Source organism: Lontra canadensis, unplaced genomic scaffold (assembly GCF_010015895.1).
Source record: "Lontra canadensis isolate GAN:19392208 unplaced genomic scaffold, GSC_riverotter_1.0 scaffold36, whole genome shotgun sequence".
In the NCBI taxonomy this organism is placed as follows: Eukaryota; Metazoa; Chordata; class Mammalia; order Carnivora; family Mustelidae; genus Lontra; species Lontra canadensis.
The window spans coordinates 17,912,637-17,938,625 of NW_022631030.1; the positions used below are offsets into that span (position 1 = coordinate 17,912,637).

Here is a 25,989-nt window from a genome sequence, read left to right on the forward strand (position 1 = left end):
ATACTGTTTTCCACAGTGGCTGAACCAACTTATACTTCCACCAACAATGCTATAAGTATTCCTTTTATTCCACATCCTTACCAACCTTTGTTATATCTTGTCTCTTTAATGATAGACATCCTAACAGCTGTGAGGTAATATCTCATTGTGGTTTTGATTTGCATTTTTCTAATGATTGGGGATGTTGAATATCCTTTCATGTACATGTTGTACATTTATACATCTTCTTTGGAAAAAATGCTTATACAGGTTCTTTGCCCATTTTTTAATTGGATTATTTGTTTTTTGCTCTTGAGTTTTGTGGGTTTCTTGTATATTTTGGATGTTAACCTCTAATCAGCTTTTGCAAATTTCATTAGATTTGCAGGTTTGTAAATATATTCTTCCATTCCTTAGGTTGCCTTTCACCCTGTTGCTGGTTTCTATAACTGTGTAGACCTTTTAGTTTGAAGTAGTCCGTCTTGTTTATTTTTGTTTTTATTACCTAGGCTTTTGGAGTCAAATTCAAAAAATCATTGCCAAGATTGATGTCAAGGAGCTTACCCTTGTTTTTTCCCAGCACTTCTAAACATTTAGGTCTGTAATCTATTTTGAGTTAGTTTTTGTGTGGTGTGAGATAGAAGGCTAGTTCATTCATTTGCATATGGCTGTCTAGCTTTCCCAACACCATTTGTTACAGAGACTCTTCTTACCTCATTGTATATTATTGACTGTTTTGTCATAAATTAATTGACTATATGGGCATGGGTTTATTTCTGGGCTCTCTATACTGTTTCATTGACCTATATGTCTGTTTTTATGCCAATTCTATACTGTTGTGATTACTACAGCTTTATAATATAACTTGACATCGGGAATTGTGATGCCTCCAGCTTTGTTCTTTCTCAAGATTACTTTGGCTATTCAGTGTCTTTTGTAGTTTCATACAAATTTTAGTTTTTGTTTTTTTTTTAATTTCTGTGAAAAAAGCTGTTGTAGCTTTGATAGAGATTGCACTGAATCTGTAGATTCTTTTGGTTGGTATGGGCATTTTAACAATATTAATTCTTCCAATCCTAGAGTATGGAATCTTTCCATTTATTTTTTTTTTGAAGATATTATTTATTTATTTGACAAAGAGATCACAAGTAAGCAGAGAGGCAGGCAGAGAGAGAGATAGGGAAGCAGACTCCTTGCTGAGTAGAAAGCCCAAGGAGGGGCTCGATCCCAGGACCCTGAGATCATGACCCGAGCCTAAGGCAGCGGCTTAACCCACAGAGCCACCCAGGCGCCCCTATCTTTCCATGTAATTATGTTGCTTAATTTCTACATATTTGTGAATTTTCCAGTTTTTTTCTCAAAATTTATTTCTATTTTCAGACTATTGTGGCAGAAAAGATGCTTGGTATGATTTCATTCTTCTTGAATTTATTAAGGCTTGCTTTATGGCCTAATATGTGATCTATCCTAGAGAAGAATGTGTGTTCTCTGCTGCTATTGGATAGAGTGTTCTATATTTGTCAAATAGGCTCATCTGGTCTAATGTGTCGTTCAAGTCCAGTGTTTCCTTATTGGTTTTATGTCTGGATGATCTACCTGTTGTTGAAAGTGTGGTATTAAATTAAATCATTTTTTAAGGATCCTGGATTCATTTCCAAAGTTTTTTATGTAAAGTTCTATATCTAAATTCTTAAATTAAATTCCTAATTTGCTCTCTTTTTTTTGAATATATAAAGCTATCACTATAGAGTCTTAAAATTCATACTTCCATTTAACTCTTCTTATCCTTTGTACTATATTGTGTCATAGGCTTTGTTTGTTATGAGCTACAGATTTCATGATACATTATTATTTATTTGCTTTGAACATCTAGTTATATTTGAAAGGAATTTAAAGTGATAAAATATCTTTTTTATTTACCACATATTTACCATTTTTAGTGCTCTTCAAGTCCTTTGTATAGATTATAATTTCCATGTGGTATTTCCTTCTGTGGGAGGACTTCCTTTGACATTTCTTGTAGTGGAAGTCTGTTAGTAATGAATTCTTTTAGCTTTTGTTTTTTTGAAAGTTGATTTTTTCATCTTCTATTTTGAGGGATAATTTCACTGAGTATAGGTAGAATTCTAGGTTGACATGGTTTAATTTTGTTTTCGTTTTTTAATTTCAGTATCTTAAAATGTTTCTTCATTTTCTCCTGACCTGCACATTATCTGATGACAAATCTACTTCTTATCACACCCCCCCCCTTTGTTTGCTTTTAAGATTTTCTCTCTTTCTTTGTTTTTTAACAATTTTTTAAAAAGATTTTATTTATTTATTCGACAGACAGAGATCACAAGTAGGGAGAGAGAGAGAAGGGGAGGCAGGCAGAGAGAGAGAGAAGGGGAGGCAGGCTCCCCGCTGAGCAGAGAGCCTGATGCGGGGCTCGATCCCAGGACCCTGGGATCATGACCTGAGCTGAAGGCAGTGGCTTTAACCCACTGAGCCACCCAGGTGCCCCATGGTTTTTAACAATTTGATTCTAATGTGCTCGGGTGTAGGTTTTTTTTTTTTCTAAATTCTGCTTGTAGTTCACTGAAATTCTTGAATCATGTAGGTTTATAGATTTCATTAAATGGTAAAATTGTGGCTCTATTTCAACTACTATTTTTGCATCCCCCTTTTATTCCCCGGAGTCCAATTCCATGTATGGTAGACTTCTTGGTGAGAAAGCATAGCTCACTGATCCTGTTTTCATTTTTATTTTTAGTCTTCCTTTTTTCTACTTTCCGTTTTGGATAGTTTCTTTTGTTCTGACCATTTATTCTGTTGTATGTACTCTGTTATTAGTCTCAGCCAATATGTTTTTAATTTCTGCTATTAATATATCAAGTATTTTTTATTGCAGATGCTATTTTTTAAAATTTAGAAGTTCCATGTGAGTCTTTTTAGTATCTTCTATTTTTCTCCTTATCATGGTTATGCATTCCATTACTTATTAAAGATATGGTACATATTTGTTATACCTTTTTAGTATTTTATTTTTCTGCTACTTTCATCCTATATGTCCTTTCTGGGATTGTTTCCATTGCTTGATTTTTTTTTTCTGCTTTGTGTCACATTTTTCTGATTTTGCATGCCTAGTAATTTTCTTAATGTATCCCAAGTATTGTGAATCTTGTATTGTTTGCTGGATTTCATTTTATTCATTCAAAAGTTCTATAAACTTTTCAGCTCTTGCTGGTTTCTGTTTTATGGTTAATGGTTTTTCTTTTTTGCCATTATAGATATGGATTTAAATTTTCATATATTTTCATTAGTATTAAAAAGGAAATTTGTGGTTCAACCCCAGAGGGTGTTACATATATATTTATCTACCTGAAGTTCAGCATCAAGGAACAATATTGGCTGCTTGGATCTGCACTGGGGATTTGAAGGATGAAATTTTTTTTTAAGATTTTGTTTATTTATTTAACAGAGAGAGACATGGCGAGAGAGGGAACACAAGGGGGAGTGGAAGAGGAGAAGCAGGCTTCCTGCCGAGCAGGGGGCTCCATACAGGGCTTAATGTGGGGCTCATCCCAGGACCCTGGGATCATGACCTGAGCAGAAGGCAGATGTTTAATGACTGAACCACACAGGCTCCCCTGAAGGAGTAAATTTTTAAGCTAATACAAAGTTCACTCACGCACAGAGTCTTGGCTATTGAAATCTTCAATTTCCTTCACAGTAGAGATAGCCCAGGTGCTATATTAAAACTGGAGGAATCAATATGGAATAAGGTCAAATAAGGTAAAATATTTTTATATTTCTCTTTTTTCCACTGCAGGCATATTCCCTGGAACCTTCACGAGCCAAGAAAAGGCTGGTTTTATCTTACTGCAAACCTGGATTTCATGTATGTCTTAGTGCTGTGGTTGCTTCTTTCTATGGATTGAAGACAGGGGTTAGACTCTGGGATCAGATGAACAAATGCACCTTACTTTCTGTTTGGGAAATCATTAGGAAGCTCTGATAATTCTGTTCCCTGGTTTGAAGCCCTCTTGAGCAGTGAATCTGTTATTTGCAATAGAGTGTAGAGCTTAGTGTTTTTGGTGTATTTTATTTACAGTGTGGTTTAGAAAGTCTGCATCTTAAGTGCTACAGTTTTAATCTTTTATGAAGAACCTGCTGTCTCAGTTATAAGAGGATATTTCTGGACTATAGTTTACAAGATTTCTAGGGTATAGCACAGAGTATACATGGTCACTGACTTACAATGTTTTGACTTTATGATGGTATGAAAATGATATGCATTTAGTAGAAACTGTACTTCAAATTTTGAAGTTTGGTCTTTTTTCAGGCTAACAATATGTTGTACTATACACTTTTATGATACTGAACAGCAGCGGCTAACTATAATTCCCAGTCAGCCTTGCAATCATGAGGGTAGACAGTGATATACTTACAACCATTCTGTACCTATACAACCATTCTGTTTTTTCATTTTGAGTATAGTAGTCAATAAATTACAGGAGATATTCAGCACTTAAGAAGGCTTTGTGTTAGATGATTTTGCCTAGCTGTAGGCTAATGTAAATGTTCTGAGCACATTGTAGAGTAAGTTAAACTAAGCTATGATATTCAGCAGGTTAGGTGTATTAAATGCATTTTTTTTTAACTTACAGTATTTTCAACTGATGATGGGTTTGTTAGGAAGCAACCCAATAGTAGTAAAATACACATAGCAAATCTTCAGGAAGATCTATAATTGTTTATTCAAAAATATGTATTAGCTATCTGCTAGAGTTTAGACATTGTCTTTGGTGCAGGGATAGACAGATAATACTCTTTGTACTGTCAAGACTAAGGATTCTCTATAGAGAAGGAGACAAATATTATACTAAAACCACACAACCCAATTTATGGGAACAGATCAGGAAAGGTAAAAATGAAGTTATAGCTGAAGTAATTAAAATGTTGAGTAGGAGATTGCTAGAGGGGACTGAGTGGAATTTTAGGAAGAGGGTCCAGCAAAGTTAGAGATGTGAGAGAACATTTTTAAGTTAATTAAGGTGATGTTAGCTGCTGTAACAGTAAGCTTCAATGTCTAACAATAAAGATTTATTTTCATTTAAGTAAAATCTAAAATAGGTATTCCTGGTAAGCATTATGTCTCTTTTCCAAGAAATAATTGAAAGATTCAGGATCTTTCTATATGTGACTTCACCATCTTCTTCATATAGCTTCCAGGCTGCTACACTTATCTGCATCAAGTCAGCGGTGGAAGAGAGAGAAGGGAGAATCTTTTTTTTTTTTTTTAAAGATTTTATTTATTTATTTGACAGAGAGAGATCACAAGTAGACAGAGAAGCAGACAGAGAGAGAGGGAAGCAGGCTCCCTGCTGAGCCGAGAGCCCGATGTGGGACTTGATCCCAGGACCCTGAGATCATGACCTGAGCCGAAGGCAGCAGCTTAACCCACTGAGCCACCCAGGCGCCCCGGGAGAATCTTTTTAGGAAATCAGAACACATTGCTTGTGTTCGCATTCTGTTGGCTTGAAGTCAGTCACATAGCAACACCACCTCAATGCATGGGAGGCTGGGATATGTAGTTGAGCTGTGTGCCCAGGAAGAAAAGGGAATGGCTTTGGCGATTAACTTTCTGCCATACATTCTATTTTCTGGGAACAGCAAATAATGCTTTCTGGTTCTCCTATTAGTTTAACTAGAGAGAATGCCCAAAATGAAACTGAATAGATAGTAGTAGATAGTAGAACACAGCTTGCCTTTATATTTACTATGCTTCACCATTTGGAATCTTTTCTGAAGTCATTGGGAGTCATTTGAAGAATTTTAATTTGGAAAGTTTGTATGTACATTTAGAAAGATTGTGCCAGCAGTATTTTAAAGAGACAGAATAATATGGTAGTTGATATTTCATTTCTGGAAGCTCTCTGTCTGATTGTACTTTTAGTTCTTCCATTTACTGAGAATATGACCTTTAGGAAGCTCCGACTTATTTAAGCTTTTATTTCAAGCTTTATTTAAGCTTTTTATTTCATTGTAAAATGGAGATGATATTGATACTTATTTCACTGAACTGTGAAATAAAATAATAGTCTTAAAGAAGGCTATAGTGCCAGATGCTGATGCAAGGTAAAAATTAACTCCTATTTTTGTTGTTAATGATGATTATTGATGGGACTGGAGAAGCACTGGAAGAAGGTAAGAAGAAGGAAGGAAAGCAGTCAGAAAACCACTGTCATAACTCAGGTGTGAAATAATGAGTTCTTTAATAAATGTGGTGGTACTAGAAATTAAGAGGAGTTTCATATTTGAAAACATTAAGTAGGAGGAATAAACATGATTTGGTGACTGACTGAAAGTAGGAGACATAGAAGAAGGAGGAACGAGGTTTGTAAGAATCTGCCTTAGCATGGCTTTCTTGCATGGTGAGGGCAGTTGCATGGGGAGGAGTAGGCTTCTGGACTTGTTTTCTAGCAACATGAATGAGCCCCTTTGTTAGTGAGTGTAGGGCTCCATGTCTCTCTGGTTCATGCCACCTATAAGGACTTTTGTAGACCAGGCTGGGAGTTCCACCCATTCTAACCTCAGAAGAGAACTCAGTGATTCCAGTCTCAGCCTGAATAATAGTAATAAGTGATCCTTATTGCTTCGCTTCCCAGGACTTTTATAGCCATGGCTTCGGAGGCAGAGCTGTGGGTAATTCTATGTCCAGGCCCTTATATCGGTAGCGACTTAGACCTTGGAGGCTTACCCAGGTAAGTTGCTCTCTGAGGCCCCTGACCATGACTCCATATGGGCCCCTAGTACCCCTAGTACATACAAATGCAAGTTAGAGCAAAGGGTTTTGCTGATTTTCTGTGTACATTTTTAACCTATACTATTTTCCCATTTAATGACATAGAAAATGAACTTCGATTTATTGGGATTTATGTAGTATGTGTTTTTTTATATAAACTTCCATCACAATTCTGCAGTGTAAACAAGATAGAGCACTTTTTTTTTTATTTTAGTAAAAACTAGTGGCTGCCACGTAAGCAATACTTTTATAAGTTCTAGTTTTTGTGATGGAGGTACAAGTAGTAAGAAATTGGGTCAATTATCTCTTTTTAAAGAGGGGTATTCCCTCTTGGTAACTTCCAATCATTTTTTATTGTAGTAAAATACACATAACATAAAAATTTACCATTTGAAAGTGTACAGTTTTATGACAATTAACTACATCAAAAATGTTGAACAACCATCACCACTGTCTAGTGCCAGATTTCTTTGTCACCTGAAAAGGAAGCCCTATGTCCAGTCACCTCCCATTATTTCTTCCCCCAGCCCCCAGCAACCACCAGTTTGCTTTCAGACCCTGTCAATTTGCCTGTTCTGTATATTTCATATAAATTGAATTAGAGAATATGTGACCTTTTGTAACTGGCTTCTTTGCTTAGCATAATGTTCTCAAGGTTCACCTGTGTTATAGCAGATACAGTTCTTCATTCCCCTTTTATGGCTAAATAATATTCCATCAAAGCATTTTTTAAAAAATTTGAAACAACTTTACAGAAGTCTCACTCCAGACTAGGGGTTTGTAAAACTTTTCTGTAAAAGGCCGGATAATAAATACTTTCTGTTTTGAGAGCCACATACATAGTCTGTTATGACTACTCAATCCTGCTCCTGTAGCATGAACACAGCTGTGACAACATGTAAACAAATGGGTCTGTCTGTGTTCCAATAAAACTTTATTTATAGAAACAGACATTGACTCTGATTTGGCCTGTGGGCTGCAGTTTGATGACGGGGCTCTGGATCATTTCATCAGTACACAACTCTGATGTGGTTAAGGTGCTGAGCTATTTGCAGCTAGAATGCAGATTGCTTTTTTTTTTTTTTAAAGATTTTATTTATTTATTTGACAGAGAGATCACAAGCAGGCAGAGAGGCAGGCAGAGAGAGAGGAGGAAGCAGGCTCCCCGCCGAGCAGAGAGCCCGATGCGGGGCTCGATCCCAGGACTCCGAGATCATGACCTGAGCCGAAGGCAGCGGCTTAACCCACTGAGCCACCCAGGCGCCCCTGCAGATTGCTTTTTTAAAGATGGATTAAGATCTGACAATATACTGTTCTAGTGTGGCTGTCCTTGTTTTCCAGCCTCATGCTTGAGCATTTCTTATTCCTGTTTCCTACCGCAAGAGTAATTCTTATCTTTTCAATCCTAGCTGGTTACTCCGGGATCCAAAAATGAAACTGCGAACAACTTACAGGGGCTTCACTAAAGCAGTGAATCACTATTTTGATAAGATAATTCCCATGGTAGTACAACTCCAGGTAAATCCAAATTCACCATTCTTATGACCAAGGGAAGTAATTGCTGCAGCTGATTTCCTGGATAAGTGTTAGCCTATTTTCTATCACATGGAAGCAGGAAGTGTATATAGCAGTTCGTTCCAATTCCTTATTTAAGAAATACCAGGTTTTTATTACCTTGCTTTTCTGCCTGTTTCCTATCTGCTGCCAACTGGAAGCCTTTTCTCTGGCAGTGGACTTGAAACTGGACTCTATATATTTTTGTTTTCTCTTTTCCATTGTATCTTTGCCCTCAGTCACCATAAATGGGAAATTAATGGTAGTCCTCAAAATGTCTAAATTTGGCTTCTAAAGGTAACGGCTTCACACATAATAGATTAGATGGGTGACCTTACGTCAGTGATTTTGTAAAAGTTGCAATTTATTTGTTTTTTAACATCCCTCCACCACAATAAAGTCATGATGCCAAATGTAATCATTGTTTAGTGGTACTATATTTCTAAAATGGCTGGAAAACAAACAAAAAAAAAAGGACTATAAACCAGATAGAAAATGAACAAAGGGAGGGAACAAAAATTTAACATCTATTAGGCATCAAGATTTCTGTGAGGCAATCAACAATTACCTAGCATATTTCACTGCCACAGTAATCATTTGAAGGAGATGTTATCATAGATTAAATGGAGGAAATGGCAAACTTGTATGTGGGTAGGAAAGGGCTTACATAATGTGAATCTGAATTTACTATGGAGAGTTGGTTCTTAACACTGTGAGTATCTCAGTTGATCAGACTCAGGAAAGCTATTAAAACTACTAAGTGACTGAAGAGAATCTGTGTGCCATTTGGGGAATGTGGAGATAATCCTTCAAAAAGATTAGAGCTATGCTATCCAGTATAGGAGCTATATATATGCTTTAATTTGATTTAATTAAAATCAAATAAAATTTAAAAATAATTTCTTCCTTTACGCTAGACACATTTTTAGTGCTCAGTAGGCATGTGTGGATACCTACCATATTGAGCAATGCAAACACAGAATATATTCATTATCAGAAAGTTCTGCAGGACAGCATTGTACTAGCCCACCCCAAATCAGACTTCTCAGTCTTGCAACTCCTGGAAAACTAAATTAATAATCAGAACCTTGCTTAGTTAACACAAAATCAGGGTCTGAGGCAGTTTGGAGGCCTCAAAAGCATTTTATCATGGTGTTATAAATCAACACTTGCAATGAGTAGCTGCCTTTCAGAACTTCCAGTTGTATTGATCTGGTTCTGGATCTCTTGCTAATACAGGTACTGTCAATTTCTGGATCTTCCCTCTTTCTTTATCTATTCTCTAACCTGCTAGATTCATAATTGGATAGATGGGAAAGGGGAAGAGAGAAGCAGGTTTTGAAAAAGTTTTTCAGTGTTCATCAGCAGAGGATGACATTTACATTTTTCAATGTTTGTCAGCAGAGGATGACATTTAAAGGTTTGAGAAACACTCTCGTGGGCCTTTTGTCCTCTTTTTTCCCTATCAGGATATAATGCAGTCATTCCTTGCTTGCTAATGATTCTCCCATTTCAACTCTTTCCACCCAGTTGCTCCTGAACCATGACGAACACAGGTTTTGATGTGCAAACACTTCCATGACACTTATACATGGTGCTGGGTGTTGTCCAGACTCTTACTTGTGTGGTTGGTGTGGAGTTTAATCCTTAGAAATCAACACTATTTCTCTTTTTCTATGCTGGGAGGAGTATCTCATGCTTCCCCATGTATCTCTGAGAGTAGGTTGAGGAGATGCTGAAGTGGGCATGATAAACCTCAACTAAGGTGTGACAGGTGCAAGATATGAAGAGGAAATATATTGGCTAGACTGGTGAGAACTATAAAGATAGGGGATGACTGAATATGTTACCATCAACAGACAAGAGTGAGTAGGGATGGGAAATGTGAAGATATTTGCAAGAGGGCATAATTACAAGAACAGAAGGGATGTGACCTAGCACAAAGTTGGGATTAATAAAGAACCATGAGAAACATCAACATTCCTTAAGAGGTGAGTAGGGCAAGAGGAGCTCACAGAAGAAACTGAAGTGTAGTGACCAGACCAGAGGCAGGCCAGAAACTAGGAGAGAGCAATAGGAGACCACAGATGAGAGGTTTCAAGAAGGAGAAGGTAGCCAAGGATGCCAAATGTTGCTCAGAGAGATAGTAAATTTGAATTAAAATTTATTGTTTGAACTTAGCAAAGAGAAGGTAATGTTAATAACGTAGGTGGAATGGAAAGAATGGGAATGAGTAAAAGAGTAAATGAGTAAATGAGAGAATAAGAAGTCAAGTGTTAGTTCAGGAATATTTCAGAGTTTGTCCATGAAGATGAAGAGGGCAAGATAGTGGGCACTGGAGGGGGAAGTGGTCCAGGCAAGTTATTTTTAACAGAGGACTTTGAGTCAATTTAAATGATAATGGGGAAGGTTTAGTAAAAAGGGAGATGATGATATAGAAGACAGAACGGTAGTCCAAAAAGAGTGAAGTTCTTGAGAAGTAAGGAGGATGAGAGACATTTGACTCATTTAACTGGTGCTAAGATAGAAAGGATGGAAGTGGAGGTGTGAAGCATCATGCTTAATGCATTGAATTAAGAGGGAAAAGGGTGGGAGTCCATTAATAGGAAGTACTAGAAAAGGTAGGATTCTAGGAGCAGTTGACTGCTGACTGTGGAGTGAGAGAAATTGCCTGAACTATAGTGTAACTTGGAGTTTAGTTTAGGAATGTGTTATTTTTATGGCACTCTAAGTATGTGTGTGCAACAGCAAAATTGAGAAAATCTAGCCTTTCCCACAGTAACTTTACTCTCAAACTCTCATCTCCTTGACCCTCAGTATGGAAAGGGAGGCCCCATCATTGCTGTGCAGGTTGAGAATGAATATGGTTCATATCATCGGGATAATCGTTACATGTCGTATATTAAAAAGGTAAGTGCTCCTTTCAATTTCCTCCATGTTTACATATTTCTTTCCTCATTTTGTTAGTTTGTAGAGCAAACATATCTTGAGTAGCTATAGCTTGCATGATACCATGGAATATAAAGATGAATAAGGTCCAATTTAATTTTTTCATACATTTACATCCTAAGAGGAGAAAAGAAACTACCTATATAACTCTCAAGTAAGGCAGACTAATGTTAAAATATTTTTCTTTTCTGTGAACATCATAGCTCTCTTTTGGTTGGTGTTTGTATAATACATACTTTTCTATCCTCTTACTTTCAATTATTCTGGATTCATATGCTTAAGGAACATATCTTATAAGCAGTATATGATTAGAATTTGTTTTTGTTACTTCATTATGAAAATTCTTATCTTTTAAGTGAGTTATTTGGCTAACTTAAATTTAATATAATCACTGACAGTTGCAGTTATTTATTTATTTATTTATTTTAAAGATTTTATTTATTTATTTGACAGACAGAGACCACACGTAGGCAGAGAGGCAGGGAGGAGGAAGCAGGCTCCCTGCTGAGCAGAGAGCTGGATGCTGAGCAGAGAGCTGGATGCGGGGCTCAATCCCAGGACCCCAGGATCATGACCTGAGCCAAAGGCAGAGGCTTTAGCCCACTGAGCCACCCAGGCGCCCCATTGACAGTTGCATTTAAATCTACCATCTTGTTAACTTTCTTTCTATTTGCCCTACCTATCCTATGGTCTTTTCTCTTCTTTTTTTTTTTTTTTTTCTCCTTTTGGATTGACTATTTTTTTTTTATTCCATTTTTTCCTGTATTAGCTTGTTAAACACTTTTCACTTTTCTTTTAGTATTGGCCATAGAGACTACTATTTATCCTAGACTACTATTTATCCTAGACTACTATTTATCCTAGAAATATTAATGTCTAATATAAATTAGTGTGTTTGCTGGTTCCTAGACAAATTAAGTTTAATTGCATTTTCCTCCTTTCTTTCCTCGGTACTATTGTTATTTCTTTTAGTGCTAAATATATTTTATGTCCACAAGATATTATTTTTATTATTACATGGAATAATTTAGATTTATGTGCCTAATTTACTTTTTTGTTGCTCTTATCTCCTCTCTGCATCTCTGAGCTTTATCTCTCTTATCATTTCCTCTGCCTAAAGAATACCTATTTGTATTTTCTTTGTAGCAGGTATGCTATTAACAAATTCTCTCACCTTTTGTTTGCCTGAAAATGTGCATAGCTCATCATCCATTTTGAAGGATATTCGTACTGTATGTAGAATTCTAGACTGGCAATTATTTTCTTTGATGATTCTCTGGGGTATAATTTTTTTATTAAGAAGTTAGGTATTGTTAAAATTATGGTTTCATTGAAGGTAAAATGTATTTTTCTTCTGGCTTCTTTTAAGATTTATTTTTTGGTTTTCCTCAACTTTACTAAGATTTTGCTAGGTGTGATTTTTGTTTTTACTCTGCTTACATTTGTTTGCACCCTTCATTATGTGGCTTGAAATCTTTAATTGGTTTTGGAAAATCTCCACCAACTGTCAGCTTAATTTTTTTCTCTCCTTTCCTCTAGGACTTCTGTTATACAAAACTAGATATTTTCATCATATTTGTTTTGCTCTTTTCTGGATTACTTTTTTCTAAGATATCTTGCGATTTATGAATTTTCTCTGCAGCTTTGTCTAAATTGATGTTAAACTTAGTTCTTAATTTCACATATAGTGATTTTTAGTTCTAGAATTTTCATTTGATTCTTTTCTGTGGTTTCCTTTTTTTGGCCAAAATTGTCCATTTTTAAAAGATTCTTTGAACATATTAATTATAATTATTTCAAAGCTGTGTTTAAGAAACCTAATGTCTAATTTCCTATGTATCTGTTCCGTTGTCTGTTTTTCTCATGTTTTCAGTAAATAATATCTTTTGGTATGCCTAATAATTTTTCAATCCAATTTATTTATGAAAACATGACTAAGATCATTTGAAGCTCTTCAGATGGATTTGTTTTTGCTTCTAGAAGGTAACAAATGATTTGGAGCTGGGCTTTAATTCTTATGAGAGTAAGTCTAATTCTTGTTCACCTTCTCTCCTAGGGGATAGATAACCCTTTGCATCCCAGCTAAAAGCCTAGAATTGTTAAGGCCCCTCTTCTATTTTGGAAGTCTATAAACTGCAATTTCTTTCCCAACGTCCCATAAAATGCTGGGGAATCTAATCAGCTTTTTAGCCTCTCAACTGATGCTTGGGGAATCAATGTCTGAAGGAAAAAGTTTAAAACATGCTAGTTTCACCTCTCTTGGCTGCCTGCCTCTCTGAAAACGTGACTCCTCAAGTCCTTCCTTGGCATATGTCTAGTATTTTCAAATAAATTAAAATTTTTTTGTCCAGCTCATCTAGTTGTTATTAGCAGGATGGTTAGTCTGAAACAAAATAGCCCACTGTGTCTAGAAGTGGAACCTATTGCTATCCCTATGAGTAGTGGTCCATGAATCCCAGTTAGCACCCTTTTCTTTACCAAGTGTTCTAGTTTAGATGAAAAGTTATATGGTCCTCCACCAATTTGCCATATTGCTTGCTGGGCCTAAAAGTGGGAAACATTGCATCTAATAGGACCTATGGTAGTAGAAGTTTGGCTGTAATTAATATATGACATGCTATCTCCTCTCACTCATTCTGTTCACCTCTCAGCCCTCCCTGTTTTTCAGAAGAGTTCAGGAGAAGCAAACCACCTTCTCATTCCCAATAAGGATAATTGCAGGAATAGTGTCACCTTCAGAATATTATGATCTACAGGCCCAGGAAGACATACCTTTGGCTTTTCTCAGTATTCATGGCCATAGTCTCAGTATTTGATTTTTCAAATAGATAAATTTCTTAGCCTCTTCTCTCTCTCTTTGATTTAGACTCTCTTGGATTTATTTCTAGTTGAAGTAGAGACATTAAAGTCTCAGGCAGCGACAAGTGCAACCATAGATTGACTAAACAAAAATTTACCTCTGCATGCCATTGACCAGAGGAAAACCAGCAGTTGTGTGTGTGTTTCCTAATCCACCCTGTGAGCTGGGTCCCGGGCATGTAGCTAATTTGCATAGGAGTATGGAGAAGAAGTTTGTCTTAAGCTCTCTGATGCACTAGACAAAATCTGGGATTCAAGTCCTTAGGTGAAAGCACTGTATTAAGGTGAATGAAAATAGTCTCACCGGCTTTTTCGCAACGGGTTTGCCACCAGAACACAGGTGTCGTGAAAACCACCGCTCAACCTAAGCCAGAACGGGGAAGGAAAAGACTCATATCAACATTGTTGTCATCGGACGCGTAGATTCGGGCAAGTCTACCACTACTGGTCATCTGATCTACAAATGTGGTGGGATCGACAAAAGAACTATCGAAAAATTCGAGAGGGAGGCTGCTGAGATGGGAAAAGGCTCCTTCAAGTATGCCTGGGTCTTGGATAAACTGAAAGCTGAACGTGAACGTGGTATCGCCATTGATACCTCCCTGTGGAAATTCGAGACCAGCAAGTATTATGTGACCATCACTGATGCTCCAGGACACAGAGACTTTATCAAAAACATGATTACAGGCACATCTCAGGCTGACTGTGCTGTCCTGATTGTTGCTGCTGGTGTTGGTGAATTTGAAGCCGGTATCTCCAAGAACGGGCAGACCCGTGAGCATGCCCTTCTGGCTTACACACTGGGTGTAAAACAACTAATTGTTGGTGTTAACAAAATGGATTCCACTGAGCCACCCTACAGCCAGAAGAGATACGAGGAAATCGTTAAGGAAGTCAGCACCTACATTAAGAAAATTGGCTACAACCCTGACACAGTAGCATTTGTGCCAATTCCTGGTTGGAATGGTGACAACATGCTGGAGCCAAGTGCTAACATTCCTTGGTTCAAGGGATGGAAAGTCACCCGTAAAGATGGGAATGCCAGTGGAACCACACTGCTTGAAGCTCTGGATTGCATTCTGCCACCAACTCGTCCAACTGACAAGCCCTTGCGTCTGCCTCTGCAGGACGTCTACAAAATTGGTGGTATTGGTACTGTCCCTGTGGGCCGAGTGGAGACTGGTGGTCACCTTTGCTCCATTCAATATTACACTGAAGTCAAGTCTGTTGAAATGCACCATGAAGCTTTGAGTGAGGCTCTTCCTGGGGACAATGTGGGCTTCAATGTCAAGAACGTATCTGTCAAAGATGTTCGTCGTGGCAATGTGGCTGGTGACAGCAAAAATGACCCACCAATGGAACCAGCTGGCTTCACAGCTCAGGTGATTATCCTGAACCATCCAGGCCAAATTAGTGCTGGATATGCTCCTGTGCTGGATTGTCACACAGCTCACATTACTTGCAAGTTTGCTGAGCTGAAGGAGAAGACAGATCGTTGTTCTGGAAAAAAGCTGGAAGATGGTCCCAAGTTCTTGAAATCTGGAGACGCTGCCATTGTTGATATGGTTCCTGGCAAGCCTACGTGTGTTGAGAGCTTCTCTGACTATCCTCCTCTGGGCCGTTTTGCTGTTCGTGACATGAGACAGACGGTTGCTGTGGGTGTCATCAAAGCAGTGGACAAGAAGGCAGCTGGAGCTGGCAAGGTCACCAAGTCTGCCCAGAAAGCTCAGAAGCCTAAATGAATATTATCCCCAACACCTGCCACCCCATTCTTAATCAGTGGTGGAAGAACAGTCTCAGAACTGTTTGTGTCAATTGGCCATTTAAGTTTAATAGTAAAAGACTGCTAAATGATAACAATGCATCATAAAACCTTCAGAAGGAAAGGAGACTGTTTTGTGACCATTTGTTTTGTGTGTGTGTGGCAGTTTTAAGTTATTAGTTTTTAAAATCAGTACTTTTTAATGGAAACAACTTGACCAAAAATCTGCCACAGAATTTTAAGACCCATTAAAACAAAAGTTTAATGAGGAAAAAAAATAGAAAATAGTCTCACTGCCTCTTACTTTAGGTCCGATATTTTAATTGTCAGTTTGGCCTTTCTGAGTGTGGCTGAGGCAGGGATGATGTTTTTTTGGCTCTAATTTACTAACTTACAAGAAGTTGGATGAAGGAATTAGGCTTGTTCTCCATTCCTCAGCTTCATTCCAGTACTTTTATCACCATCAGTTTTTTCTAGAGAGAAGCCATTCCATGGGATAAGGGACAGTTCATTTACCTTACTAAATTTCTCCACAGGCTCTGATCACAAGAGGAATCAAGGTGCTGCTTATGACCGCTGATAATGGAGATGAACTGACAAGAGGCCACTTAAAACGGGGTACAATTTCTCTTTAATTTTATTCCTGTACTAGTGAAGTCTGAAACAGAACAGCAGTCCTTCTGATGCTTTATTTCTCCCATTTCCAATGGATGCTTTATTTCTCCCCATAGTTTTCTTTTTAAAGATTTTATTTATTTGAGAGAGAGAGAGCGAGCATGAGAACATGCAAGCCCACAAGTTGGGGGAAGGGCAAAAGAAAAGGGGGAAGGAGAAGCAGATTCCCCACTGAGCATGGAGCCTGACTATGGGGCCTGATCCCTGGGACCCTGAGATCACAACCTGGGCTGAAGTCAGATGCTTAACCAACTAAGCCCAAGGCCCCATAGTTTTTAAGAGAAAGTGGTGGGGTGAGTTAAGGAACAAGTTCTTACCCTACTACCCCACCAGCCGTTACTTACAGAACCAACAGTGCAGAACCCTTGTTCGATCCTTTTCAGTCCTTAGTGGCCAGAGTGGGGCCTGGCTGGGACCCGAGTAAAGGCTATCTTTGTCATTGCCAAATGTCTATGACTGAACAACAGGAAGTGGAGGCAGTGTCAGAGAAATAGTACTGTCATGGACCAAGACCCCAAGCTCAGGGGATTAATAAGTTTGGGGAATAAACGTATTAGGGAAACATGGAATAGAATTATAAGGAGGGAATATGGATTGACACTTAAGAAAATGGAAAAAGATGATGTGCAGACATATTGAACCAGAGAACACCACTATCTGCAGTTCTTTCACACAAACAGCCTGTCAGGCATGTCTTCTTCTGTTGGCCTTTCTCCCATCTTTTGGCATCCTTCATCTTGTAGGAGAGGCAGGAGAGCATTCTGAATTAGAAGTCAGGAGATCTATAGTCAAGTTTTAGGTCTTAGGCTATTCATCTCTCTGGGCTGAGTTTTTTCATTTGACTTTAGTTTATTCATCATCATAATGTAATTTATTTTAGCCAGTCCTGTTGTCTGGGTCATTCATCGTAAAGCTAAATGAAGGAATGTACGTGAAAACACTTTGTATGGAGCAGGTATGGGCCCACATGCAGGAATATATCTTTATTATTAACCGCAATCAATAAAGTGTTAATGAGAACTCCCTCTGAGGTGTATGTGCAGAAGTTGTGGAGGCCCACATCTTCATCCTCTGTCTGGGAGTATAGTCTCTCTCTGCTCAACAGTGCTTGTAGGAGGACCTCATACACAGTGTCTCCTTTTCCTCCACAGTACTTTCCACTGTCCACATGAAAAATATAAAGAAAGAAACTTATGATACACTCTTATCAATTCAGGTAAGGACTTTTCAGAGATGGGAGATGTTTTGATTCTGGCTCACACTAGGACCTCCTTTTCATTTGGTGGGGAAATTCTCAGCAGTGATTAGTTCAGTTAAAACCTGGATGTGTTATGCCCTTGAAATGCCTGCTGCAGGTGGTTTGGGGTATAACTAAATCAAGTTCAAATGCTTACGGTTTCTGGGCCATAGCCCTTCAGAAGAATACGGAATGAGAAACATAGCATACTAGCAAAGCAGCATCAGTAGGAATCCTCACAGCAGTCCAGGGGCAGTCCCTACCCCCAGTGACAGTTCAGGTTTTAGGGAATGGGAACCATCCTTGCAGAGAAGCCTCAGTCTCAGTGGAGGAACCAACCAGTATCCTTTTTCACAGCTCTATAGGTATAGATTCCAAGTCTGCTAAAGGGAACTCTTGGTTTCAAGATACACTGCATGCAGGCATCTAGGTCTACACTAGGAACTTGTATATATCATTCATAGTTCTCCAATCCAGATACAATTTGCTAATCAGAGGTCATTTTAATCATAGCAACCTACCTGATAACATGCATAACATTCGGCTTTATCTGGTTTTCAGGTAGACCTGAAGTTAGTTTGCATGGGCAAAGAGAGAGGTTTTTGTTAACCCCTTACTCATGGCCCCATTCACCTGTAAGTACTTATGACCCAGTGAGAGAGACAAGGAATGTAAATAAACACAAGATAGGAAGTGCTAATTGCAGTAAAACTATTAATGGGTAACCGGAGATCAGAGGGTGGTAGAGATTCCTACCACCAGCTGAGATCCATGGTTATGTGTTTCATTTTGCACAGGACTGAGATATGTGGTATTAGGAGCAAAAGAAGAATTAATTACCATCAATATAAAATAATGTCTGGAACTCTAAAAACTGTTAAATCCCTGATTCTTCTCCCTTATGGTTTGAGACAGCACTAAGATTTAGAGAAGAGATACAAAGGGAGATATCCAGCTTTGTAACGACTAGGCCAACATCAGGAAGTGGTACAGGAAGCTCAGAGATGTGCAGGGATTAGGGTCAGTGCATTCCAAGGGAATATGAAGAGGTGCTATAATTCCCACGACAAAGTAAGCACTCAGATAGATGCTAACATTATGATAATGGAGGAAGAATGGGGGGGGCAATAAAACCAGTGGAATCCAAAGTTAAAAATGATATGCTGTCTTTTATTAGCAAAGTTCTGAAAATGAGATAATTTGTTTACTTATTGAGTAAGTCAGCAAATGTTTTTAGCATCTACTATGTACCAGTTAGGTACTTTTCAAGGCACCGTGTATAAAGCAGTGAATGAAATCTATAAAAGCAGAACTTTTGGAGCTTATATTTTAGTGGTAAGAGGCAGACAATAAACAAAGGCAAATACAGAATATGAGGTAGTAACAAAAGCTAGAAAAACTTGTGATAATATTTATATACACAGCTTTTACTTTATGTAATCTTCCCATTTTTTTCATGTTTATTTCCTATATTACCATGTTAAAAGCTATTAATCATACTCTCATTTTGCAGATGAGGAAACCATGACTTAGGTTAAATTACTGATTTGAGATCACAGGTTGATAATCAGACCATGTAATAGAATAACCCAGGCTTCAACTTAAACCTTCTGTTCCCAAATCCCATGCTCTTCTCACTTTCTTATATCATTAACTGTTTAAACTTCTTCTGTAGTGAGAAAATTATTTGATACAATATAGGAGTAATCACAGGAATTAAATAACAAAAATAAGTACCCATAGCTTTAGAAAGTTCATTATAATTTGTTTCTAATGCATTTCTTATGTGAGAAATTGAACATGAAAGAAACACAATTCTTAGGACAGATGTAACTAAATATGGGGAGAAAGCAGAGCTTTTGAACCCCTATTTTGTTTTTGTATTCTCTATCAAAGAGATTCCTCTCCAGACTGGACAAGGTAGAACATACATGGTTAAGGGGGAGCTAAAGCTTGAAGTGGATGAGAAGTTAGATGTTTCAAACTTAGATCAGAATGAGCACATTATTTTGAGTGGGTACCTTGTGCCAGATCCTGTGCTAGGCTCTGGATATATACTGGTGATGAAAAAGATATCTTCTTTGTCCTTGTGGAGGCTATTTCCAGGATTGTTCAATGAGTATGGGGGCTCTGTTGTTGGTTCTGTTCTGACTGATCCTCTTCTGAGGGAAGATACAGAAGCTGTGCTTGTCAAAGGTCTAGATAAGACAGTGCTGGAAATGAGTGCTCATCCACCAAATGATAGGATCTGCTGTATTAGAGTAGGCTGAAATCAACACAAATCATTATAAAGTCCCTGCATTAAAATTAACAACAAAACAGCAGCAACAGAGCTGAAATACCAAAATGCAGAAAGGAAGAGATCCATTCTGCTGGCAGTTTATATGAAAGAGATTTCGAGTGCTATCTGATGGCAGCTTTCACTTAAATCAAATCCGTGACATCTACTACCAAGTTTTGAAAACTTGGGTTTTATTACTATGAGTGACATTACCATATTTCTTCATACTGGTTGGAGCACAATTGAAGAATTTGTTTTTGTGTTTTTGTTCAGGCCATTTTGTTTTAGGAGATATTTTAACAAAGTGGAAAGCTTCCAGGAAATGTAATTTAGGATTTCTCTAAAAATAAATGAAAGGTACTGGGAGTTCAGTTTGAAGTTGACCAAGATGGTGACGGGAGACTCCTGAGCTCCCTTCCTCCCACACATACCCCAAATATACAGCCACCCACAAGCAGTTCCCTCTGAATTAGGTATAGAAACTAGCTGAGTGACTTTACATATTGTGAGAATGAAAAAATATTCACACCAAAATATGTGGGAAAGGCTGAGACATGTTCTTACCATAAACCTCATCCCCTGATATAGTGTCACAATTGAGAGGGAATCCTCAGCCCCTAGCTTCTCCCTGAGAGTGGAGGATTCGGACCCCACATCTAGTGTCCCAACTTTTAAGACTCCCAGGAGATATGGGCTTCCAAACACCTAGCTGTGAAGGCTGTGCCCATGAGACACATAAGACTCTATATAAAAAAGGAAGCAATTGTAATGGCCACATGAGCACTAATCATGACTGTTCCTCCGCCCCCTCAGCACAGAGGGAGAGGCAAAATCATCTATGTCCCAATCTGTCCCCAAAGAGGTATATCTGAAACTTTAAAGGTTACTGTCTGAGGGCCAGCCAGGCTTCTAATTTAGCAGGCAGCTAGAGGCTGACTACAATCTCTCCAGTCCTGGGGAGCCAGTAGACACATTTCACACCTTCTTCCGGTTCACTCCAATAATAAAACCAAGTCCCCAAGATCTCTCTGGATGGAGCTTGTGCACATATCTGGTACCTAGCTTGCAGCAGAGACCTGAGGCTGCTGGATCACCTGGTTGTAATAGTCAATGGCACCTGTACTCACGAGTACTACAGTACCATAGCAAACAAAGAGTCCTTAACAAGCACAGAAGCTTCTCCTTCCCAACTGGCTATACATACCTAGGCCCAGCACAGAGAAAGCAAGCTAAAATGCCCATTTCCCAGTTTCTCCCTGGAAGGAGCTTAACAATATACTCCTCGCTGGTGCCTGAGCTTCCGGGCTCTAATCAGTCTGCATCTGGTTGCTGATTGTGATCCTCTCCTTTGGGGCAGTGTCAGCTCTTGGCACTTGCTCAACTACTATGAGCCACTAAAAACAAAGAAGATGGCTCAGACAATCACAAAAGTTTGAGAGACAACTAGGAACCTGGGCTGGGCTGATCAACAAGGCTCATCTACATGAGATCATTCTGTCAAGATGGGGAGAGATGGCTCTTTGTATATAATATGCAGGAGTTAACAGAGAGTCAAAGAAAATGAAAAACAAACAAACTAAAAACCAGAGGAATATGTCCCAAACAAAGGAAAAAGAAACTCCAGAAACAGATCTTAATAAAATGTAAATAAGTGCTTTGCTTTATAGAGAGTTCAAAATAATATCATAGAGATACTTACTGAGGTCAGGAGCACAACACATATGCAAAGTGATAATTTCAACAAAGAGATAGAAAATATAAAAAATTACCAAGCAGAAATCATAGGGCTGAAGAATACAATAGTTGAACTAAAAATCTAATAGAGGGGCTCAACAGCAGAGTTGATGAAGTGGAAAAAACAGATCTGCAAACTCAAAGACAGGGCGGTAGAATTCATCCAATCATAAGAGAAAAAATAAAGAATAAAAAAAAGTGTTCTGAGAGCTTAAGGGATTTATGGGGCACCTTATGGGACAAATCAGAGAATATAAATATTATAGAGATCCTGAAAGGAGAAGAGAAAAGGGAACAAAAAAATAATGACTGAAAACTTGCCTAGGTTAGGGAATGAAACAGACATCCAGATCCAGGAAGCTATAAAGTGCCAAATAAAATGAATCCAAGGAGATTTATATAGGGACATAACAATATAAATTTATCAGAAGGTAAAGACAAGGAGAAAATCTTAAAAACAACAAGATGCAACCTGTTACAATAAGGGAACCTGCATAAGGCTACCACAGATTTTTTTTTAAGTTTTTATTTAAATTCAATTTAATTGACATATATTGTATTTTTAGTGTCAGGGGTAGAATTCAGGGATTCATCAGTTGCATATAACACCCAGTTCTCCTTACTTCAGGTGTTCTCCTTAATGCCTATCACCTAGTTACCTGATCCCCCCATCCAGCTCCCCTATAGCAACCCTAGGTTTGTTCCCTATGCTTAGAGTCTTTTATGGTTTGCCTCCCTCTTTTATTTTATTTATCCTTCTCTTCCCCTATGTTCACTTGTTTTGTTTTTTATATGAGTGAAATCATATAGTATTTGTCTTTCTCTGACTGACTTACTTTGCTTAGCATAATACCCTCTAGTTCCATCCATGTCGCTGCAAATGGCAAGATTTCATTCTTTTTGATGTTGAGTAATATTCCATTATAGAAATATAGCACAATTTTATCTGTTCTACGTTGTCTGTTGATGGACATCTGGGCTATTTCCATATTTTGGCTATTGTGGACATTGCTGCTATAAACATTGGGGTGCATGTGCCCCTTCGAATCACTATGTTTGTATCTTTTGGATAAATACCTTGTAGGGCAATTGCTGGGTCATAGAGTAGTTCTATTTTTAACTTTCTGAGGACCCTCCATACGGTTTTCCAGAGTGGCTGTACCAGTTTGTATTTCCACCAACAGTGTAAGAGGGCTCCCTTTTCTCCACATCCTCACCAATATCTGTTGTTCCTGACATGTTAATTTTAGACATTCTGACCAGTGTGAGGTGGTATCTCATTGTGGTTTTGATTTACATTTTCTTAATGACAAGTATGGAGCATTTTTTCTGTTGGCCATTTATATGTCTTCTTTGAAGAAATGTCTGTTCATGTCTTCCATTTCTTGACCAGATTTTTTGGTTTTTTTGGGTGTTGAGTTTGATAAGTTCTTTATAGATTTTGTATACTAGCATTTTTTTCTGATAAGATAGTTGCAAATATCTTCTCCCACTCTGTAGGTTGTCTTTTGGTTTTGGCAACTGTTTCCTTTGCTGTGCAAAAGCTTTTTATCTTGATGGAGTCCCAAGAATTCATTTTTGTTTTTGTTTCCCTTGACTTTGGGGACATGTCTAGCAAGGAGTCGCTGTGGCCAAGGTCAAAGAGATTGCTGCTTATGTTCTTCTCTAGAATTTTGATGGATTCCTAACTCACATTGAGGCTTTTCATCCATTTACATTTTATCTTTATGTATGGTGTAAGAAAATGGTCCAGTTTCATTCTCCTGAATGTTGCTGTCCAGTTTTCCCAACACCATCTATTGAAGAGACTTTTTTCCATTTGATGTTCTTTCCTGCTTTGTCAAAGATTAGTTGAGGGTCCATATCTGGGTTCTCTATTCTGCTCCACGGAGGTGTGTGTCTGTTTTTGTGCCAGTGCTATACTATCTTGATGATTACAGCTTCAAGTCCAGAATTTTGATGATGCAAGCTTTGGTTTTCTTTTTTAACATTCCTTTGGCTATTTGGGGTCTTTTCTGGTTCTGCAGAAATTTTAGGATTGTTTGTTTCAGCTCTATGAAAAAAGCTGATGGTATTTTGATATGGATTGTGTTGAATATATAATTACTTTGGGTGGCATAGACATTTTAACAATATTTGTTCTTCCAATCCATGAGCATAGAATGTTTTTTTGTTTCTATGTGTCTTCCTCAACTTCTCTCATAAGTGTTCTATAGTTTTCAGAGCATAGATCCGTACCTCTTTGGTTAAGTTTATTCCTAGGTATTTTATGGGTTTGAGTGCTCTTGTAAATGGTATCAATTCCTTAATTTCTCTTTCTTCTGCCTCATTGTTAGTGTATAGAAATAAAACTGACTTCTGTGCATTGATATCCTTCCACTTTTCTGAATTCCTGTATCAGTTCCAGCAATTTTTTGGTAGAGCCTTTTGAGTTTTCTACAGAGTTTCATGTTGTCTGTGAAGAGTGAGAGTTTGACTTGCTCTTTGCTGACTTGGATGCAGTTTATTCCTTTGCGTTGTCTGACTGCTGAGGTTAGGACTTCCAGTACTGTGTTGAACAACACTGTTGATAGTGGACATCTCTGTTGTGTTCCTGACCTTAGGGGAAAAGTTTTCAGTATTTTCCTATTGAGAATGATATTTACTGGAGTTTTTTTGTTTTGCTTGTTTGGCTTTTATGATATTGATATTGATATGATATTGAGGTATGTTCCTTCTATCCCTACACTGTGGAGTTTTTAATCAACAAAGAATGCTGTATTTTGTCAAATGCTTTTTCTGCATCTGTTGAGAGGATCATGATTCTAACCCTATCTTTTATTAATGTATTGTATCACATGGATTGATTTGCAGATCTTCAACCACCCTTGCTGCCCTGGAATAAATCCCACCTTGGTCATGGTCAATAATCCTTTTATTATTAGATTATAAAAAATAAATAAATAAATAAATAAATATTATTATTATTTATTACTGTTGGATCATATTGGCTAGTAGCTTGCTGAGAATTTTTTTTTTAATCAATGTTCATCAGGAATAGGTCTGTAATTCTCCTTTTCAGTGGGTGTCTTTGGTTTTGGGATCAAGGTAGTTCTGGCTTCATAGAATGAGTTTAGAAGTTTTCCTTCCATTTCTATTTTTTGGAACAGATTTAGAAGAATAGGTACTAATTCTTCTTTAAATGTTTGGTAGAATTCTGCTAGGAGGCCATCTGGTCTGGGACTCCTGTTTCTTGGGAAATTTTTGATTACTGATTCAATTTATTTGCTGTTTGTGGGTCTTTTCAGATTTTCTATAGCTTCCTATTTCAATTTTGGTAGCTTACATGTTTCTGGGAATTTATCCATTTCTTCCAGATTGCCTAATTTGTTAGCATATAATTGCTCATAAGTCTCTTATAATTGTTAGTATTTCTGCGGTATTGGTTGCGATCTCTCCTCTTTCATTCATGATTTTATTTATTTGGGTCCTTTCTCTTTTCTTTTTGATAAATGTGGCTAGGCATTTGTTGATATTATTAATTTTATTATTATTAATTCATTGATCTTATTAATCTTATTAATTCTTATTAATCTTATTAATTCTCTAAAAGAACAAGTTCTTAGTTTCATTGTTCTGTCTTACTGTGTTTTTTTTTTTTAATTTCTATATTTTGATCTCTGCTCTAATCTTTATGATTTCTCTTCTCCTGCAGGATTTTGGCATTATTTGTTGTTCTTTTCCAGCTCCTTTAGGTGTAAGGTTAGGTTATATATTTGAGACTTTTCTTATTTCTTGAGAAAGGCTTTTATTGCAGTATACCTCTCTCCTACAACTGCCTTTGCTGCATCCCAAAGGTTCTGAACTGTCATGCTTTCATTTCATTTGATCCCATTTATTTATTTATTTTTTAAGTTATTTTTAGTTATTCTTTAATATCCTAGTTGACCCATTCATTCTTTCTTAGGATGCTCTTTAACCTCTGTGTATTTGTGGTCCTTCCAAATTTTTTCTTGTAGGTGACTTCAAGTTTTAAAGCATTGTGTTTTAAAAATATGCATGGAATAATCCCAATCTTTTTGTACCAGTTGAGACCTGATTTGTGACCCAATATGTGGTGTATTCTGAAGAATGTTCCATGTGCACTCAAGAAGAATGTATATTCTTCTTGATGAATGTTTTAGGATGTTTTA

General features: G+C 37.6%; 2 protein-coding genes across 2 annotated transcripts in view; both read left to right on the forward strand.

The window, feature by feature from the left end:
• The window catches only part of LOC116874311 (beta-galactosidase-1-like protein 2), a 58,856-nt gene that overhangs the window by 9,485 nt on the left and 23,382 nt on the right, over positions 1 to 25,989 (forward strand). The window contains exons 3-8 of the mRNA XM_032868980.1: positions 3,791 to 3,859; positions 6,630 to 6,725; positions 8,176 to 8,284; positions 11,138 to 11,230; positions 16,427 to 16,508; positions 17,717 to 17,781. Of these exons, the coding sequence (XP_032724871.1) occupies positions 3,791 to 3,859; positions 6,630 to 6,725; positions 8,176 to 8,284; positions 11,138 to 11,230; positions 16,427 to 16,508; positions 17,717 to 17,781 (514 nt within the window). The remainder of the gene's footprint in view (positions 1 to 3,790; positions 3,860 to 6,629; positions 6,726 to 8,175; positions 8,285 to 11,137; positions 11,231 to 16,426; positions 16,509 to 17,716; positions 17,782 to 25,989) is intronic.
• On the forward strand, positions 14,530 to 15,963 carry LOC116874312 (elongation factor 1-alpha 1-like). The gene has a single exon (XM_032868981.1). It carries the CDS (start codon positions 14,647 to 14,649, stop codon positions 15,868 to 15,870), a length of 1,224 nt encoding a protein of 407 aa, XP_032724872.1. The 5' UTR covers positions 14,530 to 14,646; the 3' UTR covers positions 15,871 to 15,963.

Coding starts and splice junctions, on each gene's coding strand:
- LOC116874312 (XM_032868981.1), top strand. CDS start 14,647: ATGGGAAAAGGCTCCTTCAAGTATGCCTGGGTCTTGGATAAACTGAAA.